Here is a 21,272-nt window from a genome sequence, read left to right as displayed (position 1 = left end):
ATGGTGTAGCAGTCTTCAGCCCGCCGAGCAGGCCGCGATGGTTGGCGGCGTGGCTGCGCTTGGGGTTGGACAGCGGTTTGCAGGAAGGATGGGGCAGGCAGCGAGGCCCGGCAAACCCTAGCGATGTGCCCTTGCCCGTTGCAACGGCGGCAGGTTGCGTTGCGGAAAGGGCAGGCTGTACGGGCATGGCGACCGCCACAGCCACGGCAAGGGGCGCCAGCTGTTGGAGGCGCAACCGACTGCGGTTGAGGTTTGCGCTTCGGCTGCGTCCTAAGCTGCCCCACGATTTCATCAGTTGGGTCCTCCAGGGGTGGCAGGTCATCAACTAGGCTCATTTGCGAGAAAGGGCCAGCAGAGGTGTGAGTAGGCGAAGCCAGTTGTAGCCGCTCGATATCGTCCGTGGACTGCTCCGAGAGCTCCGCTGCTCTAGCAGTCTCCACGGCCTGGAGTAAGGTAATGTCTTGATGGCGGAACATACGGCTTCGCAGATTTACATCCCGCACACCACAAACAAATTGCTCCAACAGGTTTTCTTCCAAGTTGGTAAAGTCACATTGGGCAACCGTAGTCCGCAGGGACTCTAAAAATTGGCTAATTGACTCGTTAGGTCTCTGCACCCGGCGACGGAAAGCGAAGCGGCGGACGATCTTTGAGGGTGTCGGTGCATAATGTCCTTTGAGCCTGGCCATTAAAATGTCCCAGCCTAACTTATACGCTGGCCTTGGAGCGGCCAAGGCTCGGGCGGAGGCGAACATGGAGGGTTCGCAACAAGAAAGGAAGAAACTGCATTTTTCCTCGTCGGTCTGTGCCTGGCTCCTGGACGCAATGAGATAGCACTCAAAACGTTCCATAAATCCCTCCCAGGATTCTCCCCCCGAACCGTAGGGAGCAAACGGAGGCAAGGCAGAAGTCATCGTGGCTAGATGCGAAAAGGACTTGCGGAGTGGAGAGAAGAGACCAGAACTTTTTCCTTCCATAGGTCAGCGTTTGTTGCGGAGAATCCCACCTTCGTCGCCAGTTTTGTAGTTCGGCAGAAGGAGGACGCGGAAGCCAGGATTAACAACAGTAGCAGGTTTATTTAACATTAAAAAAGAGGTGACAACGATTCCTGGCGGGGAAACACACGGCAAGATATTTATACAATTATACAACCAACCACTGGCCGAGAACTGGGCGGCCCCGCTAAGATCGTATCTCGGCCAATCAGCTGCGTCCCAGCCAATCAGGGCGCAAGGGGCTGTTGCCGGCTAAAACGTAATGCATACACAATCCAACTAATGAATATTCAACAGCTAGCATTTTAATAAATGTTTATATACTCATACCTACAGATTGCCTGTACTAAGTAACAAAGATAATTTTATCTTTCAAAGACAGAAGATATCAAATGTCTCACGAACTTGATAAGTTTCATTTACTCCAGCGCTTCCATAATGTCTCTTCCATGATACACAAGGATCTTTCCATGTAACATCAACGAAGTCTTGCACTTCTACAACACAAGAAAACAACAACCATATACATTACTTAGCAAAATGACTTAAGAAAAAGAAAAAGTCATTTATCAACCCAATTTCTTATTTTTATCATGTACTGCTAACCAATACATGAAAATTGCATTGTAAATTAAAATGGTAAGAATGTAAGAAGAGCAATCAAGCCTTATCTTGTGCAATATTCTGTTATTTCTTTTTCTTTTTATGACCCTGTAGTCCCTTAATTAGGGGTAGAGTCAGGGCAATTGGATAGAGCTGAGTATTTACTGGCCGGATGCCCTTCCTGATGCCTAGATGGAGTTCACAGAGATATTTTTTCTTTGTGCCCTAAGAGAAAAACATCTGCCACTATCTAGCATTGAACTCTCAACCTTCCAAGTAGAAGGCGAGCGTCTTCATAACTAAGCCACCACGCCGCTCATTCAGTATTCTGGTTTTATTATTATTATTGTTAATTAAACTCTTCCATGACAGTCAACCAGATGCTTATCAAACCTAAAAAGTTAGCAGTTCTTGATTTACAACCACAATTGAACCTAAAATTTCCGTTGGCAAGCAAATTTTGCCACATTTTACAACCTTTCTTGCCACAATTGTTAAAGGAATCACTATAGTTGTTAAATTAGTAACATAGTTAAGTGAATCTGGCTTTCCCATTGACTTTGCTTGTCAGAAGGATGCAAAAGGTGATCACATGACCCTGGGCACTGCAATCGTCACAAATAGGAATCTTGATCTTTAGTCTCTTTAAATAATGTAATATCTTTTAATTTTTTTTCTCTGTCAATTTTTACAAAATTCTTCAAAGCTTTAACAAACTTCTTTTGTAATTCCAATATAGGAAAATTATTCAAGTGATTTTCTCGGTTGTTATTTGTACATGCCTTTTAATTATTAAAATATCAGCTGATTTCTTTTGTATGTTCAATGTAATATATTTTTCCATATCATTTTTATAGCCTGTTATTTTTAAATCCACTTTCACATCAGTCCCAATCATGTCAGGTAACACTTTTTCCTCTTTTTCCTCTAGCATCTTTTACACATAATCTTTCTATAGAGGCAAAAACCCTTAAAATTGATTTCTGGCTCCATTGTTCAAAAATATCCTTTAATATGACCGATGTTAAAATACTTTACTTCATTCTGCATTTGTGAGTTTGAGTATTATTATTCTTTAATTGTAATCTTTAGTTCATTCTAGTTCCCTCTTGTCTGTGAGTTTTTCAAGCCTTATCTCATTATTTTTTTTGAAGAATTAAAAACAAAACTATTTTCCTATGGGAAGGATTTTTTTATAATTAATTCCAAAATCTTCTTTCAAATTTATATGGACCCTTAAACTGTTTGTAATTTTCTAAAATCAAAGTTTTAACTACCGTATTTTTCAGAGTATAAAACGCTCCTTTTTTCCTCAAAAAAAGAGGGTGAAAATCTGGGTGTGTCTTATACATCGAATACAGCATTTTTTTGCCTCCCAAAGCCCCACCCCTTCACCATAATGGCCATGCATAGCCTTATGAAGGCTTTCAGAGAGCTTTTGGGGGCTGGGAAGGGCAGAAATTTGCAGAAAATGGGCCGTTCCCCCCCCCCCCCCCCAGCCAGCAGCAGCACTCTATAAGCCTCCATAAGGCTATGCATGCAATTTTTTTGACAGAAAACAGGCCCATTTTCTGTTCTTTTTTGGGCCCCCACTCCTCCAGGAGCACTCTGCGAGCCCCCCCCAAGACTATTCATGCTGTTTATTTGAAAAAAAAAAACAGGCCCATTTTCACGAAAAACGGGCCGTTTTGGGGAGGTTTGCACAGTGCAAAAACGTTTTTTTTTCCTTTCGGAAAGCTCTTTATTAAAGTGATTGATGAGAATTATATTGATCAAGTGCTGTGCCAGCAGAAACAAGTCTTGGGTGCTGCAGGTTGTCAGTGATTTCCTTCTCCAGCACATGGATAAATACACCTGGAAACATCTACCTACCTACCTACTCTCTCTCTCTCCCTCCCTACTTACCTACGGGGTGTGTGTGTGTGTGTGTGTGTGTATATATATATATAGTGTCACAACCCCTGGTAAGCCCCAATTATTTATATATATATATAAATGGCTAGCTGATGAGAGTTAAATAGCTTGAAATAGATCTATACTAGTCTCCCTTTATTTATTTATCAGCACAAATTTTTGTTATATTTGTGTTTTTTATTTGTGCTGATAAATAAATAAAGGGAGACTAGTATAGATCTATTTCAAGCTATTTAGCTCTCATCAGCTAGCCATCGAATCCCAGTAAGGGTATGGCTAGCTGATGAGAGCTAAATAGCTTGAAATAGATCTATACTAGTCTCCCTTTATTTATTTATCAGCACAAATAAAACACACACACACACACACACACACATATATATATCCCTCTACCTACCTACCTACCTACCCTCTCTCTCTCCCTACCTACTGTATTTATCTCTTTCTATCCCTTTACCTAGCTACTGTATTTCTCTCTCTCTCCCTCTCTCCCCCTACCTACCTACTGTATTATTCTCTCTCTCTCTGTCTCTCTCCCACTATCTACCTTCCTACCTACCCACTCTCTCTCTCCACCTACCTACCTACTGTATTTCTCTCTCTATCCCTCTCTATCCCTCTATCTACCTACTTACTTTTTTAAATTTGCCTCTTCAAAACCTTGGTGCATCTTATGCTCTGGTGCATCTTATACTCCGAAAAATATGGTACCCCTTTTCAGTTTATTTCTTAAACTTGTATTTAAAGCTTATTTTGCTAAGGATTGAAAGAAGGATTGAAAGAAATTTAACAATCCAGCATGGTTAAATCTGTTGATTCAAAGATTCCTAACAGCTGAAAAGCAGTTAACAAGAACTCACTGAAAATGATTAGAAAAGGAAGTAGGTGAACCCTAGTGTTGATTCAAAGGTGCAGACTGTAGATTCAGCAAGATAGCTATTCCCTTGTCTCCTAGAGTTCTGAACCCTTGGAAACCATTGTCTTACAGTCTGTTTTACAGAAGAAGAAACTGTCTGGAGGACTTGTGGGTGATCTCAACTTCTTTCTTCTGGAGAGGTATTATGAAGAGTCAATGGACTCTCTGGCTCTTTATCCATATTTTGGTTTGTTGTTGTTAGTTGCGAAGTTGTGTCCGACCCATTGCAACCCCATGGACAATGCAACTCCAGACCTTTCTGTCCTCTACTATCTTCTGGAGTCCATTTAAGCTCACGCCTACTGCTTCAGTGACTCCATCCAGCCACCTCATTCTCTATCATCCCCTTTTTCTTTTGTCCTCAATCTTTCCCAGCATTAGGCTCTTCTCAAGTGAGTCCTGCCTTCTCATTTGGTGGCCAAAGTATTTGAGTTTCATCTTCAGGATCTGGCTTTCTAAAGAGCAGTCAGGGCTGATCTCCTCTAGGACTGACTGGTTTGATCACCTTGTACTCCAAGGGACTCACAGGAGTCTTCTCCAGCACCATAGTTCAAAGGTCTCAATTCTTTGGCACTCAACCTTTCTTTATGGCATTTCAGTTGTCAACTAGCTATTCATCGAGCAGTCTTCAGTTCACCCTTTCTTCCAACATGTCTGAATAGTTTTCTGATCTTTGTTCATGGTGGTTAATAAGCAGATGCAGTGATAATTAAATGAACCCACTCATTTGAATGAATGCTTTTTGCTAAAACTGGCAAAAATGGCAGAAAACTAGCAAAAAAAATCACAATCACGACTGCAGAACAGCATACGTTATAAAGCTGACTCACCAACAAACATTTATGACGGCTGGGGATGCTTTAAAGCCCATAAGCACCTCTTCCTGTGGTAAAACTGATGGTCATTAAATGACCAGTATTTTTAAAATTATTAACAACAAATGAACAAATGAAATTTTACTTTTACTTTTTCCACAAGCTGATATCTCAGCAAAATTAGAGAGAAAATGCCATGTTAATTTTAAATCCAGGTTCATATCCTGCTTTGAGAATGTACTATGTATTATATTTATATATTAAAATAAAAAACACCCCATCTGATTTTAAGGCCCATAAATAGCATTTTTCTTTCTCCCCTCACATAAGAAATATGTCTTAGATCAGCAGTCCCCAACCTTTTGGGAAGCAAAGGCTGGTTCTGTGGAGAGGTGTTTCTTTGGACCAGAGGGGGTATGGTTTCACATCCCCCGCCAGATGGGGTTTCATCCCCCAGATGGGGGCTGCATCCCACAGATACATCTCTCAGGTGGGGCTTCCCTTGTTTGCATGACCTGGTTTCCAGCATGCCTCATCCCGGTGCCGGTCTACAGATATTACAAGAGTTTGGAAAACCACTTCAAATTATTTCCATATTTAGGAATACAAAGTTCAAGTGTACTTTACTGAAAATCAAAAACCAGATTAAACAACAAAAAAGGAATAAAGATGAAGCTATAATGCCAATTAATAATATTTAAATGCAACATGCATTAAACACATTACTTAAAAGCACATTATGCTTCAGTTCATAAGTAATTAATTCTAATTTTCTAAATAACTAATCTAATACGTGATATCAAAACTCCACAATTTCTTCCAGATCAAAAAGGAGCTCCAATAGGCACAGATATACATATGGCAAAATAGAAGCCTCAGTTTCCCCCATCACAATGAATGTGAACCAAAAGGTTTCCTCTGTGAATTACTGAAAACGAAGCTCTTGCAAGATATTAGAGCGCCAGAGGAATCTTATTCTCTTAACTTTATATTATGTCCCTGGGCCCAGTTTAGTGTCAATCTGCAATACTAGATTTATCATATGTATGCTGTTAATAAAAAAGGCCACTGGATGCCAGTACTGTTCTATTAAAATGCAAGACCCCAAAACTGTACCATTAAAAATTTAACAATCCTTTTCAAACTAGTGTTATAAAGAGATTAAGAAGAAGGGTGACTTTGTGACAAAATCAAACATTTAGATGGCTTTAAGGAAAATTTTATTGGAAATTTTATGTTTGGGTGCAAGAAGAGCTATTAAATTTATAATGGAACCAAAAGGTACTATTGAAAAGGAAGAAACTCTATTAAATAAAATTGAAATAGACTTTAAGGGAATTTAAAAACTACACCTTATAAGAAAGGGATAGAAATACTGGATTTACAAATGAAATTGAATTATGAATTAAAAAATCAAAAAGATACATGAAACATAAAACAAAAGAAGAATGTGTATTATTTTTTACATTGGACTTTGTGGAATTTCCTGAAGCTGTTTCAGTGGAACTGCAAAAGGATTTTAATGAGGATTACAAAAATTCTGAGAGAAGAGACTCGTAGATGTTGGCATTTTGTTGGAGAGATTGCCATTAAAATAATGGCCTGTTAATTCTGGTGATCTTTAAAGGGGGACTTTTTGGACAGGGATTGGATGATGAGTTTTAGTTTTGGTAATGTTTAACAAAGTGGAATGGATTAACTTGTAAAAGTATTTTTTACAATATTTAATTGTTAATTGGGATTCGGCTTTGAGTATTAGAAGAGATAGTTTGGGGGAATTTGCCAAAGTAGGGAAATATAAATATTTTAAGTTGTTATTTCTGTTAAGTCTTAGTGGATTTTTCTGATTAATAAGAGTAATTGAAAATTTACAGATGGGTTTATAGAAAGTCAGGTCAGGTAATCCAATGAAGAAGTGTCTTGTATTTTAAGAGACAGTGATAAGATGTTAATTTTGCCTATGCTTGCTAGGAATGAAGGGGGAAGAGTTCCCCCCCCCTCAATTTTTCCTCTTTGTATATATGTGTGTATGTATTCCTGAATTAGCTTTTATTATTTTCCTTATTTCTTAAATGTAATTTTTAATAAAATTATTGGGGGAAAACTTGGGATGGCAAATGTGTCATAGATAATATACTTCATTTCACTGTAGTTTAACAGTGGTCCCCTCTACAGTAGATCACAGTAGAAATCAATCTCCACAGCAAAAACTAGTAACTAAGGGTTACGAACCCTGTCCTTAGGATAGTTATTTATAATTTGAGACTCTATGCTATAATTAATTACCAAATAAAAAACCGGTAGGTTTTAAAAAAAAATAATTACAACCTAATCTGATAGCTGCTTCTTATAATTCAATATATTATATAGCATCAGATTAAGGGAGGGATTGTTCTAAACATTCACTTCTAATTCTACAATGTTTGTCAAGAAACTTTTTGTTTTTACATGTATAAGTTATTATGTCCTTATGCATCTTAATTTGAGTCTGTATAGACCTGCCTTTCCTAAACTGGCCAATGAAGTCACCACCTTTCGGATGTTCAAAATAAAAGATAGATATATCCTCAAGTCAAGCTCAATGTTTGACTATTAATACGGATTCATCCATGCATTTTCTTTTCAGGATATCTTTTCTATTCCACAATCTGGCCTCCAAATCCTGGAATTCTCTGGTGAGAATAAGCAATAACCAGGTCTAACGTAGCTTAGCTTCTGAATCTAAAAAGAACAGCCATGTGCTGCCAGCTGATGAAACACATGCACACACGCACACACAGTCTACTCTAAATGAACTCTGGGGAACTGGAAGATCTCAGAAAAATTTGAAATTATAGCTCAGATATTTGGGGAATTCAAACAAATCGCTTCTGTTCTTAGATCAGGAAACAACTGTAATACTGTTCTCCTTCTGTTTTCAGAGTGATATTCCCACTGTAACACTATGAATGTAACAACAAAATAAAATAAATCATATACATGACTAGAGAAATCACACTGAGGATTTCATTAGGCACTTACTTTTACATCTTAAATCCAACATTTCCCAAGATCCATTCCTGGTGCAAACAGAATGACTTTTTGTCCCCATGGAATAGAAACCTTTCATGCAGTTGTATTCTACGGTGCTTCCTGGATGAGTAGACCCATTCCATATCACGTTTGAGAAAGACAGTACAGGAGGTTGGCCACAAATGATTTCTAAATGGGAAAAGAAGGAATTTTTATTAAGAAATACATTTTGCAATATTGTACTACATCAGGAGGGTTTATTCCTTTATTTTAAATGGATTCTTTTAAAGACCCCAATGTTTAGACTGTGCTCTATAATTTGTCACAAACTCCCACTAATTGTGACAAGCAGGATGAGGTAGAGAGGCCACTACTATAAAACTCCCTTCTAATTCCCAATCAATGGATTACTTTTTATCAATGGATTATTACCAGCTAAATATGAGCCAGCAGTGTGCAGCAGCAGCCAAAAAAGTCAATGCAGTCCTAAATTGCATTAACAGAGGGATATAATCAAGACCAAGTGAGGTACTAATACCATTCTACAAAGCCCTAGTAAGACCACACCTAGAGTACTGCATCCAGTTTTGGTCAGCACACTATAAAAAAGATGTTGAGACTCTAGAAAAAGTGCAGAGGAGAGCAACCAGGATGATTAGGGGACGGGGGACTAAAACATACGAAGTACTGTTACAGGAACTGGCCATGGCTAGGCTAGTGAAGAGATGGACCAGGGGAGACATGATAGCAGTGTTCCAATATTTGAGGGACTGCCACAGAGAGGAGGGGGTCAAGCTATTTTCCAAAGAACCTGAAGGCCAGACAAGAAATAATGGATTGAAACTGACCAAGGAGAGATTCAACCTAGAAATAAGGAGGAACTTTCTGACAATGAGAACAATCAACCAATGGAACAGCTTGTCTTCGGAAGTTGTGGAAGCTTCATCACTTGAGACTTTCAAGAAGAGATTGGATTGCCATTTGCCAGAAATGATGTAGGGTCTCCTGCTTGAGCGGGGAGTTGGACTAGATGACCTATAACCATGATGGCGAACCTGTGGCACGTGTGGCACAGGTGGCAAGCGGAGCCATTTGTTAGGGCACGCAAGGCGATGCCCTGTCAGCTGACCAGCATGCCGTTTTTTGCCCTCCTGAAGGCCCCTGAAGGCTCTGGGGATCAAAAATTGGCCCTACTGGGAACCCGGAAATTTTGTAATTGTGACTTCTGGTTTGTCCATAGGGCTGATTTTCTTCTTTTTTTTTAATAATTTTATTTTTTATTACATAGACAACATCACATAACAATAGAATAAAAACAATGGGAAAAGGAGAGAAAAAAAAAGGAAAAAAAAAGACAAAAAAAACCACCCCATCATCACATACAATATGTCATTTGATCACAGGTGCATCCCTACTACGTTTATACATCCCGTATCTCTCTGTTGTATATTTAATAGACACCACAATAACCTAGGGTTTTAAAAAAAAAAAAAGAAGGGGGGGGAAGAAAAAAAAGAAAAAAAAACCATCATCACATGCAGCATGTCGTTTGGTTACAATTGTTTTAACCTCTGCATCTTCAAATAATATTTACCGTCTCAAATATTTCATCTAATATAACTAAAGGCCTCATTTTCATTCTACAATATATATTCAGTTAACATTAGCATTATTTTTCCCCAGAAAGTATACTTCTATTTATTGTTAACCTTGCATTTCATACCTTCAAACAGAGATCTTATTCCTTCATTTTTCAACAAAGCATCGCTGCCTATATATACCAGTTTTCATTTGTTCCCCTATTAGAATTGCTTTATCAGCAGCGAAATATCATTATAATAAGTTCTTAACCTTATACATTATATCCCCAGACCTTATATTAATACTTCATTGTGTCATTATTAGATTATTTCACAGCATAATTATATCATCATTTACTTTTTTCAATTAAGGCATAAGTATATCATTTTTCATTTCCAAAGTTTTTTTTTTCCTATAGGGCTGATTTTCAACCTCCTGAGACTTCAGGGGCCTTCAGGAGTGACTTCCGGTTTGCTTGCTTGCCCTCCTGAAGGCCCCTGAAGGCTCCAGAGGGCAAAAACTGGCCCTATGAGCTAACCAGAAGTGACTTCCAGTTTGTCTGTAAGTCCGTCTGGTGCCCTCCGGAGGCTTCCCTGAAGGCTCTGAAGGTCGAAAATCGGCCCTACAGACAAACCGGAAGTCACCATTCCCAAACTTCCGGGTTCCCCATAGTCCATTTTTTGCCCTCCGGAGCTTCAGGGAAGCTCCTGAAGCCTCCGGAGGACATCGGGGGCAGGGAGGCTGTTTTCGCTCTCCCCAGGCTCCTAGAAAGCCTCTGGAGCCTGGGGAAGGCGAAAAAACCATGGCAAAAGCGGGGGGGGGGGTGTCTCCTGATCACGCGCATTCGGTCACGCAAGGGGGCACATACATATAGCATTATGGGTGTGGCATTTCAGCGCATGACCCCTCTGTGCTCCCACCGCTTTTAGCACGGCAGCCAAAAAAGGTTTGCCATCACTGACCTATAAGATCCCTTCTAACTCTGTTTATCTGTTAAATCTGATTATAATCAGCTTTAGAGAAGAATAAGCTTCCTGCTTTAGGGATTGGTTTTTAAGGATAAAATAGAAACAAGATAATAAGTAAAATGAATAATATCTATGAAAGGTACACCACTGTCCAGCCCAGATGTGATGACCCTAATATTAGCCTCATTTAGTCATTTGTTATTTGGAACCATCAAAAACACCAAATAAACTCCCCTGCAACCAGTGTCATTTCAGTGACACTGGCTACAGGTGGCAAATACACATACATTCAGCATAAATGTCTGCAGCACTGAAGCCACATTGGGTTTCATGTGAAGTGATGGAGGATATAGTGTATGAACAGTTGTATATGTGAAGGCTTCCATGCTGCAAACACTTACATTCACTGGGTAGATGTTGCAATAGTTAATGCTTAACAGTTAAACAATTATTATAATGTTGGCAGGAAAATATGGTTATCTGGATAAGGAACATCTGCCTACATCCAAAGATAAAAGTGGAAACAATGAATCAGCCATTAGAATGGAGGGGATTAGAATCATCTACCGAAAAAGTACTTTTCGTATAACCATTCTGATTCTAAACTAGTTACTGGTTGGGTTATCAGGAATGAACAACTTGACAATAATAATGAGACTTTTTCCTCAGAAAGAAAATTGTATTTATGATGTAAAAGCAACCTTCTGGTACCATTACAATAGAAAGGATGGGGGCAAGATCATGTCACTACCTAGAGGGCAATGAATTTTCTATTTTTTCCTATTGAGGAGGGTATTTTTATATATTCAAAGTATTAGCCCTACATTAGAATATATGCTGTAGTTTTCAGCATTACTTCTTTCAAAATTGTGTCACCAATTTTAGACAGTATGGTAAGAAGGGGCTCCAGAGGCTGCAGAAAAGGAATCAAATAGGACTTGGAGCTGTTATTTGATTTTATTTACCCATAAAGAATATTTGAATAAAAGTAACAGATAATATATTTACCCTTGCATTCAAAAGTAATGTTTTCCCATTTGCGAGATATTTTACATTGTGAAAAATTATGTTCTCCAAAAGACTGAAATCCATCCTTGCATTTATAGTATACGGTGCTCCCTAAAGTTGTGCTGTTATTCCAGATAATGTCTGCATTTGGCAGCCACGGTGGTTTTCCACAGTCTATTTCTAAAGGGACAGGAGATAAAACAAAAATATGAGTATTGAAAATTGAATGCATATCAAATAGTTTAATAAGAATCTATATATTATATTGACTTATGTACTTAATTTCACATAAATAGACCCTTGCCAACGCAATGAAATTGTGGGGCAAAATGGATCCAGTAATTCAGGGAAAGTGTCTAGCACACATGTTCCTCTATTGGCATATTCTCTGTATAATGTGTTCATGTCAGGTTTAAGCATGATTGTCTACTTCATAGGTACTCCTAAAAGTTAAAGCCAGTTGACCTATTATGTCTCTTTTAAGAGGGGGTATGTTTTCTGTCTGCAGCTTGCAAAAGCTGTTAGCTCAGGAACAGAATCCATCTTCTCAGATTATAGACATTCTCAATACACATCCACAAGTGAGGCACAGCCTGCGAGCACTCTTGTGCACTCATGGCCAGTAGACAAGGAATCAGTTTTCAACCCTCCCTCTCTACTAAAGAGAAAAAAAAGATAATTGATAAAAAGCCGTTTATAGCGAGTACGAGGGCGATGGCCCCCAGCTACTCATGAGAAACAGCAAGACTTCCATCCTGCAATCTCCTGCAGAGGAGTAGCAGTTTGGAGCTCAGATGCGCGATCTCTACTGTTCTCCTTTATCTGGAAAGACTTTCACTGACCGGAAATCACTGCTGGCAGTGTTCACTTCACTGATCTACTACTTTGGAGGCAACTGGTCCACCATAGAACCACACCTAGGAATCTCACTGATTATTTTAAATCTTGAAGCAGAATTAGAGCAGAGAACAAAATGAGGAGTTGGGTATCAGGGCTAGGAAAAACACATAACTAACACAGCTTTTCTGAAATTTTGATTAAAATTCAGGGAAATATGCAGACATCTAAGGCAGAAAAGTGTGTTAGAATATACCTCTTTGTGTATTGCTTGTAAGCCCTTATTGTCTGTTTATTTCTTACAGAAATAATAAATTTTAGGTAAACTCAGTTTTCCTTTCTATTCCTCCCTTAGGATGTGACCAAGATGATTTATTGTTTTCTTCATTAATATCTTGTGGTCTGAAATATAGCAATAGCACTTAGACTTATATATCGTTTCACGGTGCTTTACAACTCTCTCTAAGCAGTTTTACAGAGTCAGCCTATTGCCCCCAACAATCTGGATCCTCATTTTACCGACCTCAAAAGGATGGAAGGCTGAGTTAACCTTGAGCCAGTCAGGATTGAACTCCAGGCTATCGGCAGTCAGTCTGCAATACTGCATTCTAATCACTGTGCCAAGGCTCTTATATAATCTAGAAGCTGTGACTCTTCTAATCTTGTTTCTTTTCCCATTTTTACCTTTTAGTCACCTTAACAGGTGGCAGAAAAACAGAGAACCCTAAGTGTCACAATTAGAGGGAAGATGACAGGATAGGCATACAATAGAGTAGAAATGATGGCAATATGAACTGCTGGACTAGGGTGTACAGTCTCAGAAGGTTTCTGAAAGAGGAGATTCAATTCTAAAAGGTCAGTTATATTGTTATACCCATTACTTCAATACAAAATAGTATAAAGAGTTTCAGAAAGCTGCAGGAAATATTCTGAAAGTAGCTTAGCCATATTCAGATACCATGTTATGAAATACCTATTATGTTTTAATAGTCCTCTCTCTTCTAATATAGCTATAATTAGGTATTGGGAAAATTCGTTTCTGTGGTGATTAACCACAACTTGTGTAAAAATTGGTTCTCAGACTGATAAAGATTCAAATGACTACTATGTAAACAGCCAGCTGTAGACTTCTCGGTTATCAAGAAAGGGAGCTATCATGCTTTCAGTTCACAATAAGGCTGTGAGAAAGAGATTCAAAAGTCTTTTTCCTAATATATACTAAAAGAAATTGGTTCCACATTGAAAAATTAGTTCCCTTGTTGAAATTCTTATATCCCTATTCTTTTCATCTGAATAAATCTTGCTAAAGAGAACTCTGTGAGAATTATGCTTGGGAAAGAATCATTTTCAGTTCAGGCAGTCTGTCATATTTGGATCAATAAACTGTTAACCATTATTTAAAAGTTAATGTTATGAATCATCACAACATTTGAAAGGGTGTAGGAAATACTCCAAGAAATAGGGCCACTGTGAAGTGAACTAAGAAGATGTTGGATAACTATTATCCATCAAAACAAAGGCAGCATCTAAATTTTAACTGAGCTGCACATAAAACCGTTTTGCACATCTTATAAGTTGACAACACTCTGGGTCTATTACTAAAAGCAAATTCCAAAAAGATCATAGAGTAGTTGTGAAACAACAATAACCAGTATGAGAAGGCAGATTTATGCACATGTATTTGTTTTCAAAATGGCTATTTTAACATCCCTTCAAGATCAGGAAGGCGTGTTTTTTTCCTTAAGCTTTTTTGATACAGTTTTAATCCTATTAAGTATTTTATGCAGCTTTTGTGCTTTATAGGTTAGGGGGGGTGTTTATATACATTTAATTTTTTTTCTTATTTTCTGAAAACCACTGAGAATATAATTGAAACACAGTATGAAAACAGTATGTAAACAAGCAAGCCTGGGTCAGTATGTCACAGTAACAGAGAACACAGTGAGACATTCATTAATTAATTTAAAAATAACACAGTGAAAGTTGTTTTTAAAAATAAATACAAAAGGTATAACTGATAGTATCATTAGGCAGCGTGAACTAGGAGAAGAAAGAAAAGGAATAATCATAAAATGCTACCTTTGACCTGCAGAGACAGCACAGATTCAAACCAGGGGTGGGTTCCTGCCGGCATTACTGCTGGCTCGGTGCCTCAAAAAATTTGCGCACATGTGCTGGCTTTGCTCAGGCGCACATCAGATGCACACTCTGTGCTCATGAACATTTGCAAATAAAAAGGTCTGTGCATGCGCAAAACCTTTAAAAAGTGAAAAAATAATATTTTTTTGCACTGAAAATTATTCTGAGCATGTGAACAAAACCGAATAACAAGATGGCAGCACCGGAGGAGAACCGGCTTGGTGATGTGGCAAGCCTAGGTGCTGCCAGTTCCAGTGACCCAGGCCACCAAATTACTACCAGTTTGGCCAAACCAGTCCGAACTGGTAGGAATCCACCTCTAATTCAAACCTGCCAATTTTCTCCTGTGAGAAAGGTAAAAGCCTCTATTATCCCAGAGAGATGCTGTCTAATGGCCAGCACTGAACTCAAAGTCAACTGCTCAAAATGTTTGCTTCTCCGGGAGACATTTTGGAGAAATCTCTTCTTCGCGCTAGTGTTAGGCTAGCCTAAGCAGCAAACAATCAAACAACAGCGAGTAGCCAAGATTAGTGCAATATCTTAAAACACGGATGTCCAAGCTTTGTGGCTTTAAGAGTATGGCTGGCTGGGGAATTCTGGGAGTGGAAGTTCACAAGTCTTAAAGTTACGGAAGTTGGACACCCCTATCTTAAAACTTCTACGGGATAAAAATCCAATAATAATAGGTAAACTTTTAAAAAAATATCTAGGGAGCTTGGGGGACATTGTATGGTTATCCTGGGTGGGTCTAACACTGAAAATCTTGGAATTATATAAAGTTGGCATTGATTTCTGTGAGATTTAAAGGAACCATTTTTTTTCCAAATGGACTGACTGACTCCTCTCATTGGATCAATTACATTTATCAATAGATTTTTCAAATGCTCTTTACCTTTACACACCATATCTGCACCTTCCCATTTTCCTTTGGCATTGCAAACCGCAGCTGAGTTTCCACTTTTAAGGATATAATTAGGCTGACAAACATAAAGAATTTGGTTTCCATAAGTGGTTTTATTCACAGGAGCTGACAGAGTGTTTGGAATATAAGGTGGAGGTCCACAATCCACAACTGCAGTAAAATGAAAGGAAAAATTAATTTGAGATGCTTCTCCCCAAATACTTTGACTTCTCTAGACCTATCAAGTGGAGAGGGAAGGGTTCCTTGAGAGAAAATATAAAACACCAAGTCTCATTTTCCTCAGAATCAAATCCTTGGAATGCCTAGGAATGAACAAAGTTGGAAGAATTTAAGAACTTTACCTGCTTGAGAAAAAAAGCAGCTGAAGGAAATGGCATTCCCATCTCATTTTTTTTTAGTTATTACCCACGTGAATAGTTCTCTTCCCTATTAGGTTCAGATCTGTAGTAGACTGAGATTTATTGTGAGAAAAATAGTGCTTTCCTTGGTTATATAAGAAAAAAATAAATTAAAAATTAAATTAAATGGGTTTTTAAGTTATTGTGCACCTTCTGCAGTTTTAAACCAATGTGTTCTAACTTGATATGTTTTAATAATTGATAATCAGTAAAAGCAAGAAATGTGCTTCTGATATATGAGGAATGCAAATCTTAAGAACAGAATGATGAACTGATAAGGTAAAAAGAAATAAGCACACTTAGTGTGGTTTATTCTGACAAATCCAAAGAATAAATAATATATTAATTTTAGCAGATTTAAGTATAAGATCGTAAGGATGATCCATGCAATGCCAATGCTATACAATACAAGCAGGGTATATTTTACTGCTTCTGCTAAATATTGCAGATGTAAATTTAACTTGCACTACATTCACTGTTTAATCTATTAATTATATGAGATTTTAAGAGAATCAGACACAAATGCATTTTGCTCACAAAGTTTAAAATATACTCAATGAAAAAGTCCATAGCCAAAAACTAAAACTAATTGTACAGACTGCACTTTAAATTAAATTAAAACAGGAAAAAAATGATTTATTGTTGCAGTACTTACCTATACATTTTGTGCCATCATTGGGAATAAATGTTTCATGTTTATTGGAAGGCTGGAAGCCTACGTGGCAAACACAGTAGTAGCTTCCGTGTGTGTTATGGCATACAGCATGTTCACCGCAAATGCCAGAAAGACATTCATTTTTATCTGACAATATATTTAAAATATATGACAGAGATTAATCAAATTAATAAAGAATCCAAACAGCATTATATAATAAGAAAAATAATATTGTTCTACCACTCTAATAATGGATGAAAATATCCTGATTATGTGTCAGTATAATACATATACATCTAACCTGGAGCAAGTAGGCAATATTATTTTGTTACCATCATGATGAATTAACAAGTAAAAGAAATATATATATATATATATATATTGTGAGCCTGTCATAAATAAATGCCAGGTGCCAAGCACCCAAATTTTGATCACATGATCATGGGAATGCTGTAATGGTTGTGTGAAGACTGATCATGTCAGTTTTTTTTAACGATAGTGTAACTTTGAATGATCACTAAACTAATGGTTGTAAGTTGAGCACTACTTGTACATTTAGCTCAAGGATTAAAGTATACTTTTGATCTATTATCCATACACCCAAGATTGATGCTGGCCACAACTATGGATATCCCTGTACTGTTGTCCCTGGATGGGAGGCAGAATGGTCTATGTATCCACGCATCTGTCTTTCATTTTCAGTGTATTTAAAAGCATACTGTTGTAGAACTCTCTAGACTGGATAGTAAATATTCACCTACCATGGCAGATTGTTATTCCATTTCCCATAAATCCATAGTTGCATTCACAGATATCTTTGCCATCTTTTTGTATACATGTGGCATTTGCATGGCAAGTAGCACAAATATCAAAAATTACATCTCTGGTGTTTTCTGCAAAAAAACAAAAGTGGGGATTAAATTAAGATGGGAAGTACCCTAAGAATAAGGTGAATCTGAAAACCTGAAAAACAAGGAGAACCTGGAAAGAGTAGCAAAGAAGAGAAGCATTGGAATAAAATGTTTTAAATTGTTAGAATTTTTAGTGTTCTGTACACTGCTTTGGACTCAATGAAAAGCAGGATTTAGTTTAATAAATTACATTTTTAATAAAGCAGTACGAGAAATGCACCCAATATGTAATTAGCAGACACACAAGGGAGATTCTCTGATGAGGATTGTCAGATGAGGAGACCTAAATTCAATCCCTCATGGGCCAGTTGCTTTATTGCAATCTAAGTTATTTCATAAGACTGTTGTGATAATAAATCATATGCTAGTGACAATTATTAACAATACAATGCACTGGGTTATGATTCTTAAATCAGCAATCAGCATGCCAAAAGACTATCTGACTATCCACGTTAAATTGTAGTCCAACATATTTGGAAGAAGCATGGTCTGCACCAGTATTTCTCAGACTTGGTTGGTATATGTGGACCAACTCCCAGAATTCCCTAGCCAGCATATTTGTTGCTGAGAATTCTGGGACTTGAAGTCTACACATCCAGAAATCATTAAGATTGAAAAATAGTATCAGCTTAAAAGGTGCACACACAAGGAATCCTTAGAATCACCTAAAGAATCAGCTTAAAAGGTGCACGCACAAGGAATCCTTAGAATCACCTAAAGAATCAGCTTAAAAGGTGCACGCACAAGGAATCCTTAGAATCACCTAAAGAAACAAGGAAGAGGGAATGGGGATTTTGGCATCCTCAGTTAGTGAGCTACAACTCCCAGCATCCTTCACTACTAGATAAACTGGCTGGGCCTGCTGGAAGCTCCCCATATAAATCTTGCAAACTGAAAAGTTTGCATAATATATCTAGAAGAAAATTTTGCAACTTGGCATGAAGTGCTGAGTGGCTCCCACCCACTTTTTAGCATGTAGGAAATAACGTTCAACGTTTGCTGGAAGACAACATCCTCATTTTGAAGATATTGGGCAAGCTCAATGGTTCACAAACATCTCTCTCTCTCTCTCCACATAATTTGCCATTGTTATATTTAGAATTTCTTTCTATAAAGATTAGGCCCATCATGTTTGAAAAGGGAGACACTGTTGAAATGACCATTGTATTTTTTAATAGTACTTTTACTCACTGAACAGAAGAATGATTGAAAGTTTGGGGGAAACTAGAATAAATATATCAGGAAAATGTTATGAAAAAGTAGAATTCATTCTGGGGATGTATTTGTTATATAGATGGGTTTTCCCTCCAAAACAATAGAACATCTGATGCATTCTTGAGCTATTTATCCATATGCATTCTGCACATGACCAGAGATACTTTCTCAGCATTATTCAGACAGCAGATGACTGGCCTTCACAACACATATGGAGGTCAACATGTTGGTTGCTTAATCACATTGTTCTAGGGCAGGGGTCGGCAAACCTAAACCAAAAGTCCTAACTGGAAGCCCCCTGTTCAATTCTGGAGCTGACCGGAAGTTCAGTTCCCCCACCATAGTCTCTCCTCCTAGCACAGCATACTTTTTCGTCTACCTGTCATAACCGAAAGCCCTATCAATTGTGGAAACAACCCTCCCCTTGCCATAGTTTTCTCCTGGTGCACTGTGCTTCTCTCCCCCCCCCCACCGGAAGCTCCTCTCAAAATTGTGGCACCAACCAGTGACGGAGCCACAGCAGAGGGAGGAAAGAGCCACATGCGGCTCCAGAACCACAGTTTGCTGACCCCTGTTCTAGGGTCTTGTTGCAGCCCTGCTTAATAACAGAATAACAGAGTTGGAAGGGACCTTGGAGGTCTTCTAGTCCAACCCCCTGCACAAGCAGGAAACCCTATGCCATTTCAGACAAATCGTTGTCCAATCTCTTCTTTAAAAACCTCCAGTGTTGGAGCACCCACAACTTCTGGAGGCAAGTTGTTCCACTGGTTAACTGTTCTAACTGTCAGGAAAAAAATATTTCACCACCTTGAGATAACTTGCCTCAGCCTTTCTATAGCATGTTGAAAAAAGCCGCAATTAATACGAGTAATACTTCTATTAGTATTAACAGTCCAAGATGTTTAATAAAGGAGCTTGGAAGAAAGAGGGGGGGAGGGAGGGATAACGAGAGAAAGAGAGAGAAGCAGCAAACATTTCATCAAAATTGACCCCTGGCTCCGCCTGTAATTGCCCAACCCTACGCCAAACCCAGCTTCGGATGCTTCAAAAGCCAAGACCTTGGCGCGGGAGCGGTGCTCCGAATTAAACTCCAAGTCGAGCCCAAGCGCCGGATTCCATGCGAAGTCCCCTCTCCCCTCAGTCCACGCTTACCCCGTTTCTTCTCTTCCTCCGAAGAGTGGGTCAGAAGCAGCAGCGCCCACAAGACCAGCAGCAGGAACTGAGGACGGCCCCGCGTCGCTCCAACAGGCCCCGACTTCATGTCGCCTCCAGCAGCCACGGTTCCCGCCTCAATTCGTCTCAACTTCGAGAGGCCCCTGGCGGAGGAGAGGCCCGGCTTAAGGCGCGGTCACCTTCTACTTCTTCCTCTCTCGACTCCAATCTGTCTTCGCCCCCTTCCTCCTGCCGCTTGTCACCCTTATGGGTTGCAGGAAGGAAGCGCTCAACACCCGCAGAGCGTGGGAAGTTTTTGGCTCGACTCTTCCTGCCCCTTCCATCGGGTGCAGCAACAGAGACCCCCGAGCCTCCTCCTGGCATCTGAATTGCTCCCCATCGTCACCCAAGTACACCTCACGGCCACTCTTCCCCCTTCCTTTTAGGGCCATTGAACCCCGAGCTTAATTGTTATCCAGGAGGCTGCCCCAAAAGCATTTTATAGTTTGCAGAATGGAAGATGTAGGAAGGTGGCACACCCGCATTTCCCACTCTGCTCATGGCTGACGTGGGAGACTGAAATTAGTAGACTAGGAATTGGCTGCACTGTGTTGTTGTTTAATAGGATCGATTTGCCAGATGCAAAGTCATCAATACCGTTTCTAACGTGAGAGTGTCGGAGTAGAGACACTTGGAAATTCTCACCTTTGGCCAGAATTAAAAAATTGCTGAAAAAATAAGGACGAAGCTCCCCTAAAGAAAGTTGCAAATATATTAATTATGTGAATTCTCCACGGAGACCCGCTAAATGTTTAAACAACAAAATACCTATCTTGATCTTTCAGTTCTGGACTATTTTTCGATAGGGTCGTTCTATCCAAGTGGCTGCCCTGATAAGAGTATCTATCAGTTGACTTTACAAGGGAGTAGTTACTTTATTAGCAGCCAGAAAGAAGATAGTATACTGGTTTCTTATATGATTTCATACATTTCATTGCCATATGATTTTTTTCTTTTTCTAGTACTGTAAACCCTTTTCTTGTTCAGATAGAGAATCACACTTCAAAAAAATATGTTAATAAAGTCAGAGGTTTTAAAGGTTTGGGGAGTATTTCTAGCCTCCTTATCACTTTCTCCAGAAGATGAAACTGATAATAGTATGATTTAGAGCAGAGTTTTCAAACTGAGCAAGAAAACTGCATATGTTGCCTGTGTGTTAACAAACCAGCTT

General features: G+C 38.9%; 1 protein-coding gene across 2 annotated transcripts in view; it reads right to left on the bottom strand.

The window, feature by feature from the left end:
• The window catches only part of SUSD1 (sushi domain containing 1), a 40,267-nt gene extending 20,011 nt beyond the window's left edge, over positions 1 to 20,256 (bottom strand). For both annotated transcript variants that reach the window (XM_032212472.1, XM_032212473.1), the window contains exons 1-7: positions 20,042 to 20,256; positions 17,525 to 17,656; positions 16,764 to 16,910; positions 15,681 to 15,860; positions 11,813 to 11,992; positions 8,265 to 8,444; positions 1,401 to 1,492 (exon numbers count right to left, since the gene is read on the bottom strand). In XM_032212472.1, coding sequence (XP_032068363.1) covers positions 1,401 to 1,492; positions 8,265 to 8,444; positions 11,813 to 11,992; positions 15,681 to 15,860; positions 16,764 to 16,910; positions 17,525 to 17,656; positions 20,042 to 20,150 — 1,020 coding nt within the window. In that variant the 5' untranslated portion in view covers positions 20,151 to 20,256. The remainder of the gene's footprint in view (positions 1 to 1,400; positions 1,493 to 8,264; positions 8,445 to 11,812; positions 11,993 to 15,680; positions 15,861 to 16,763; positions 16,911 to 17,524; positions 17,657 to 20,041) is intronic.
• Positions 20,257 to 21,272: the final 1,016 nt, after the last annotated feature.

Source organism: Thamnophis elegans, chromosome 3 (genome assembly GCF_009769535.1).
Source record: "Thamnophis elegans isolate rThaEle1 chromosome 3, rThaEle1.pri, whole genome shotgun sequence".
Classification (NCBI taxonomy): domain Eukaryota; kingdom Metazoa; phylum Chordata; class Lepidosauria; order Squamata; family Colubridae; genus Thamnophis; species Thamnophis elegans.
This window is presented reverse-complemented; position numbering and strand designations above follow the sequence as displayed.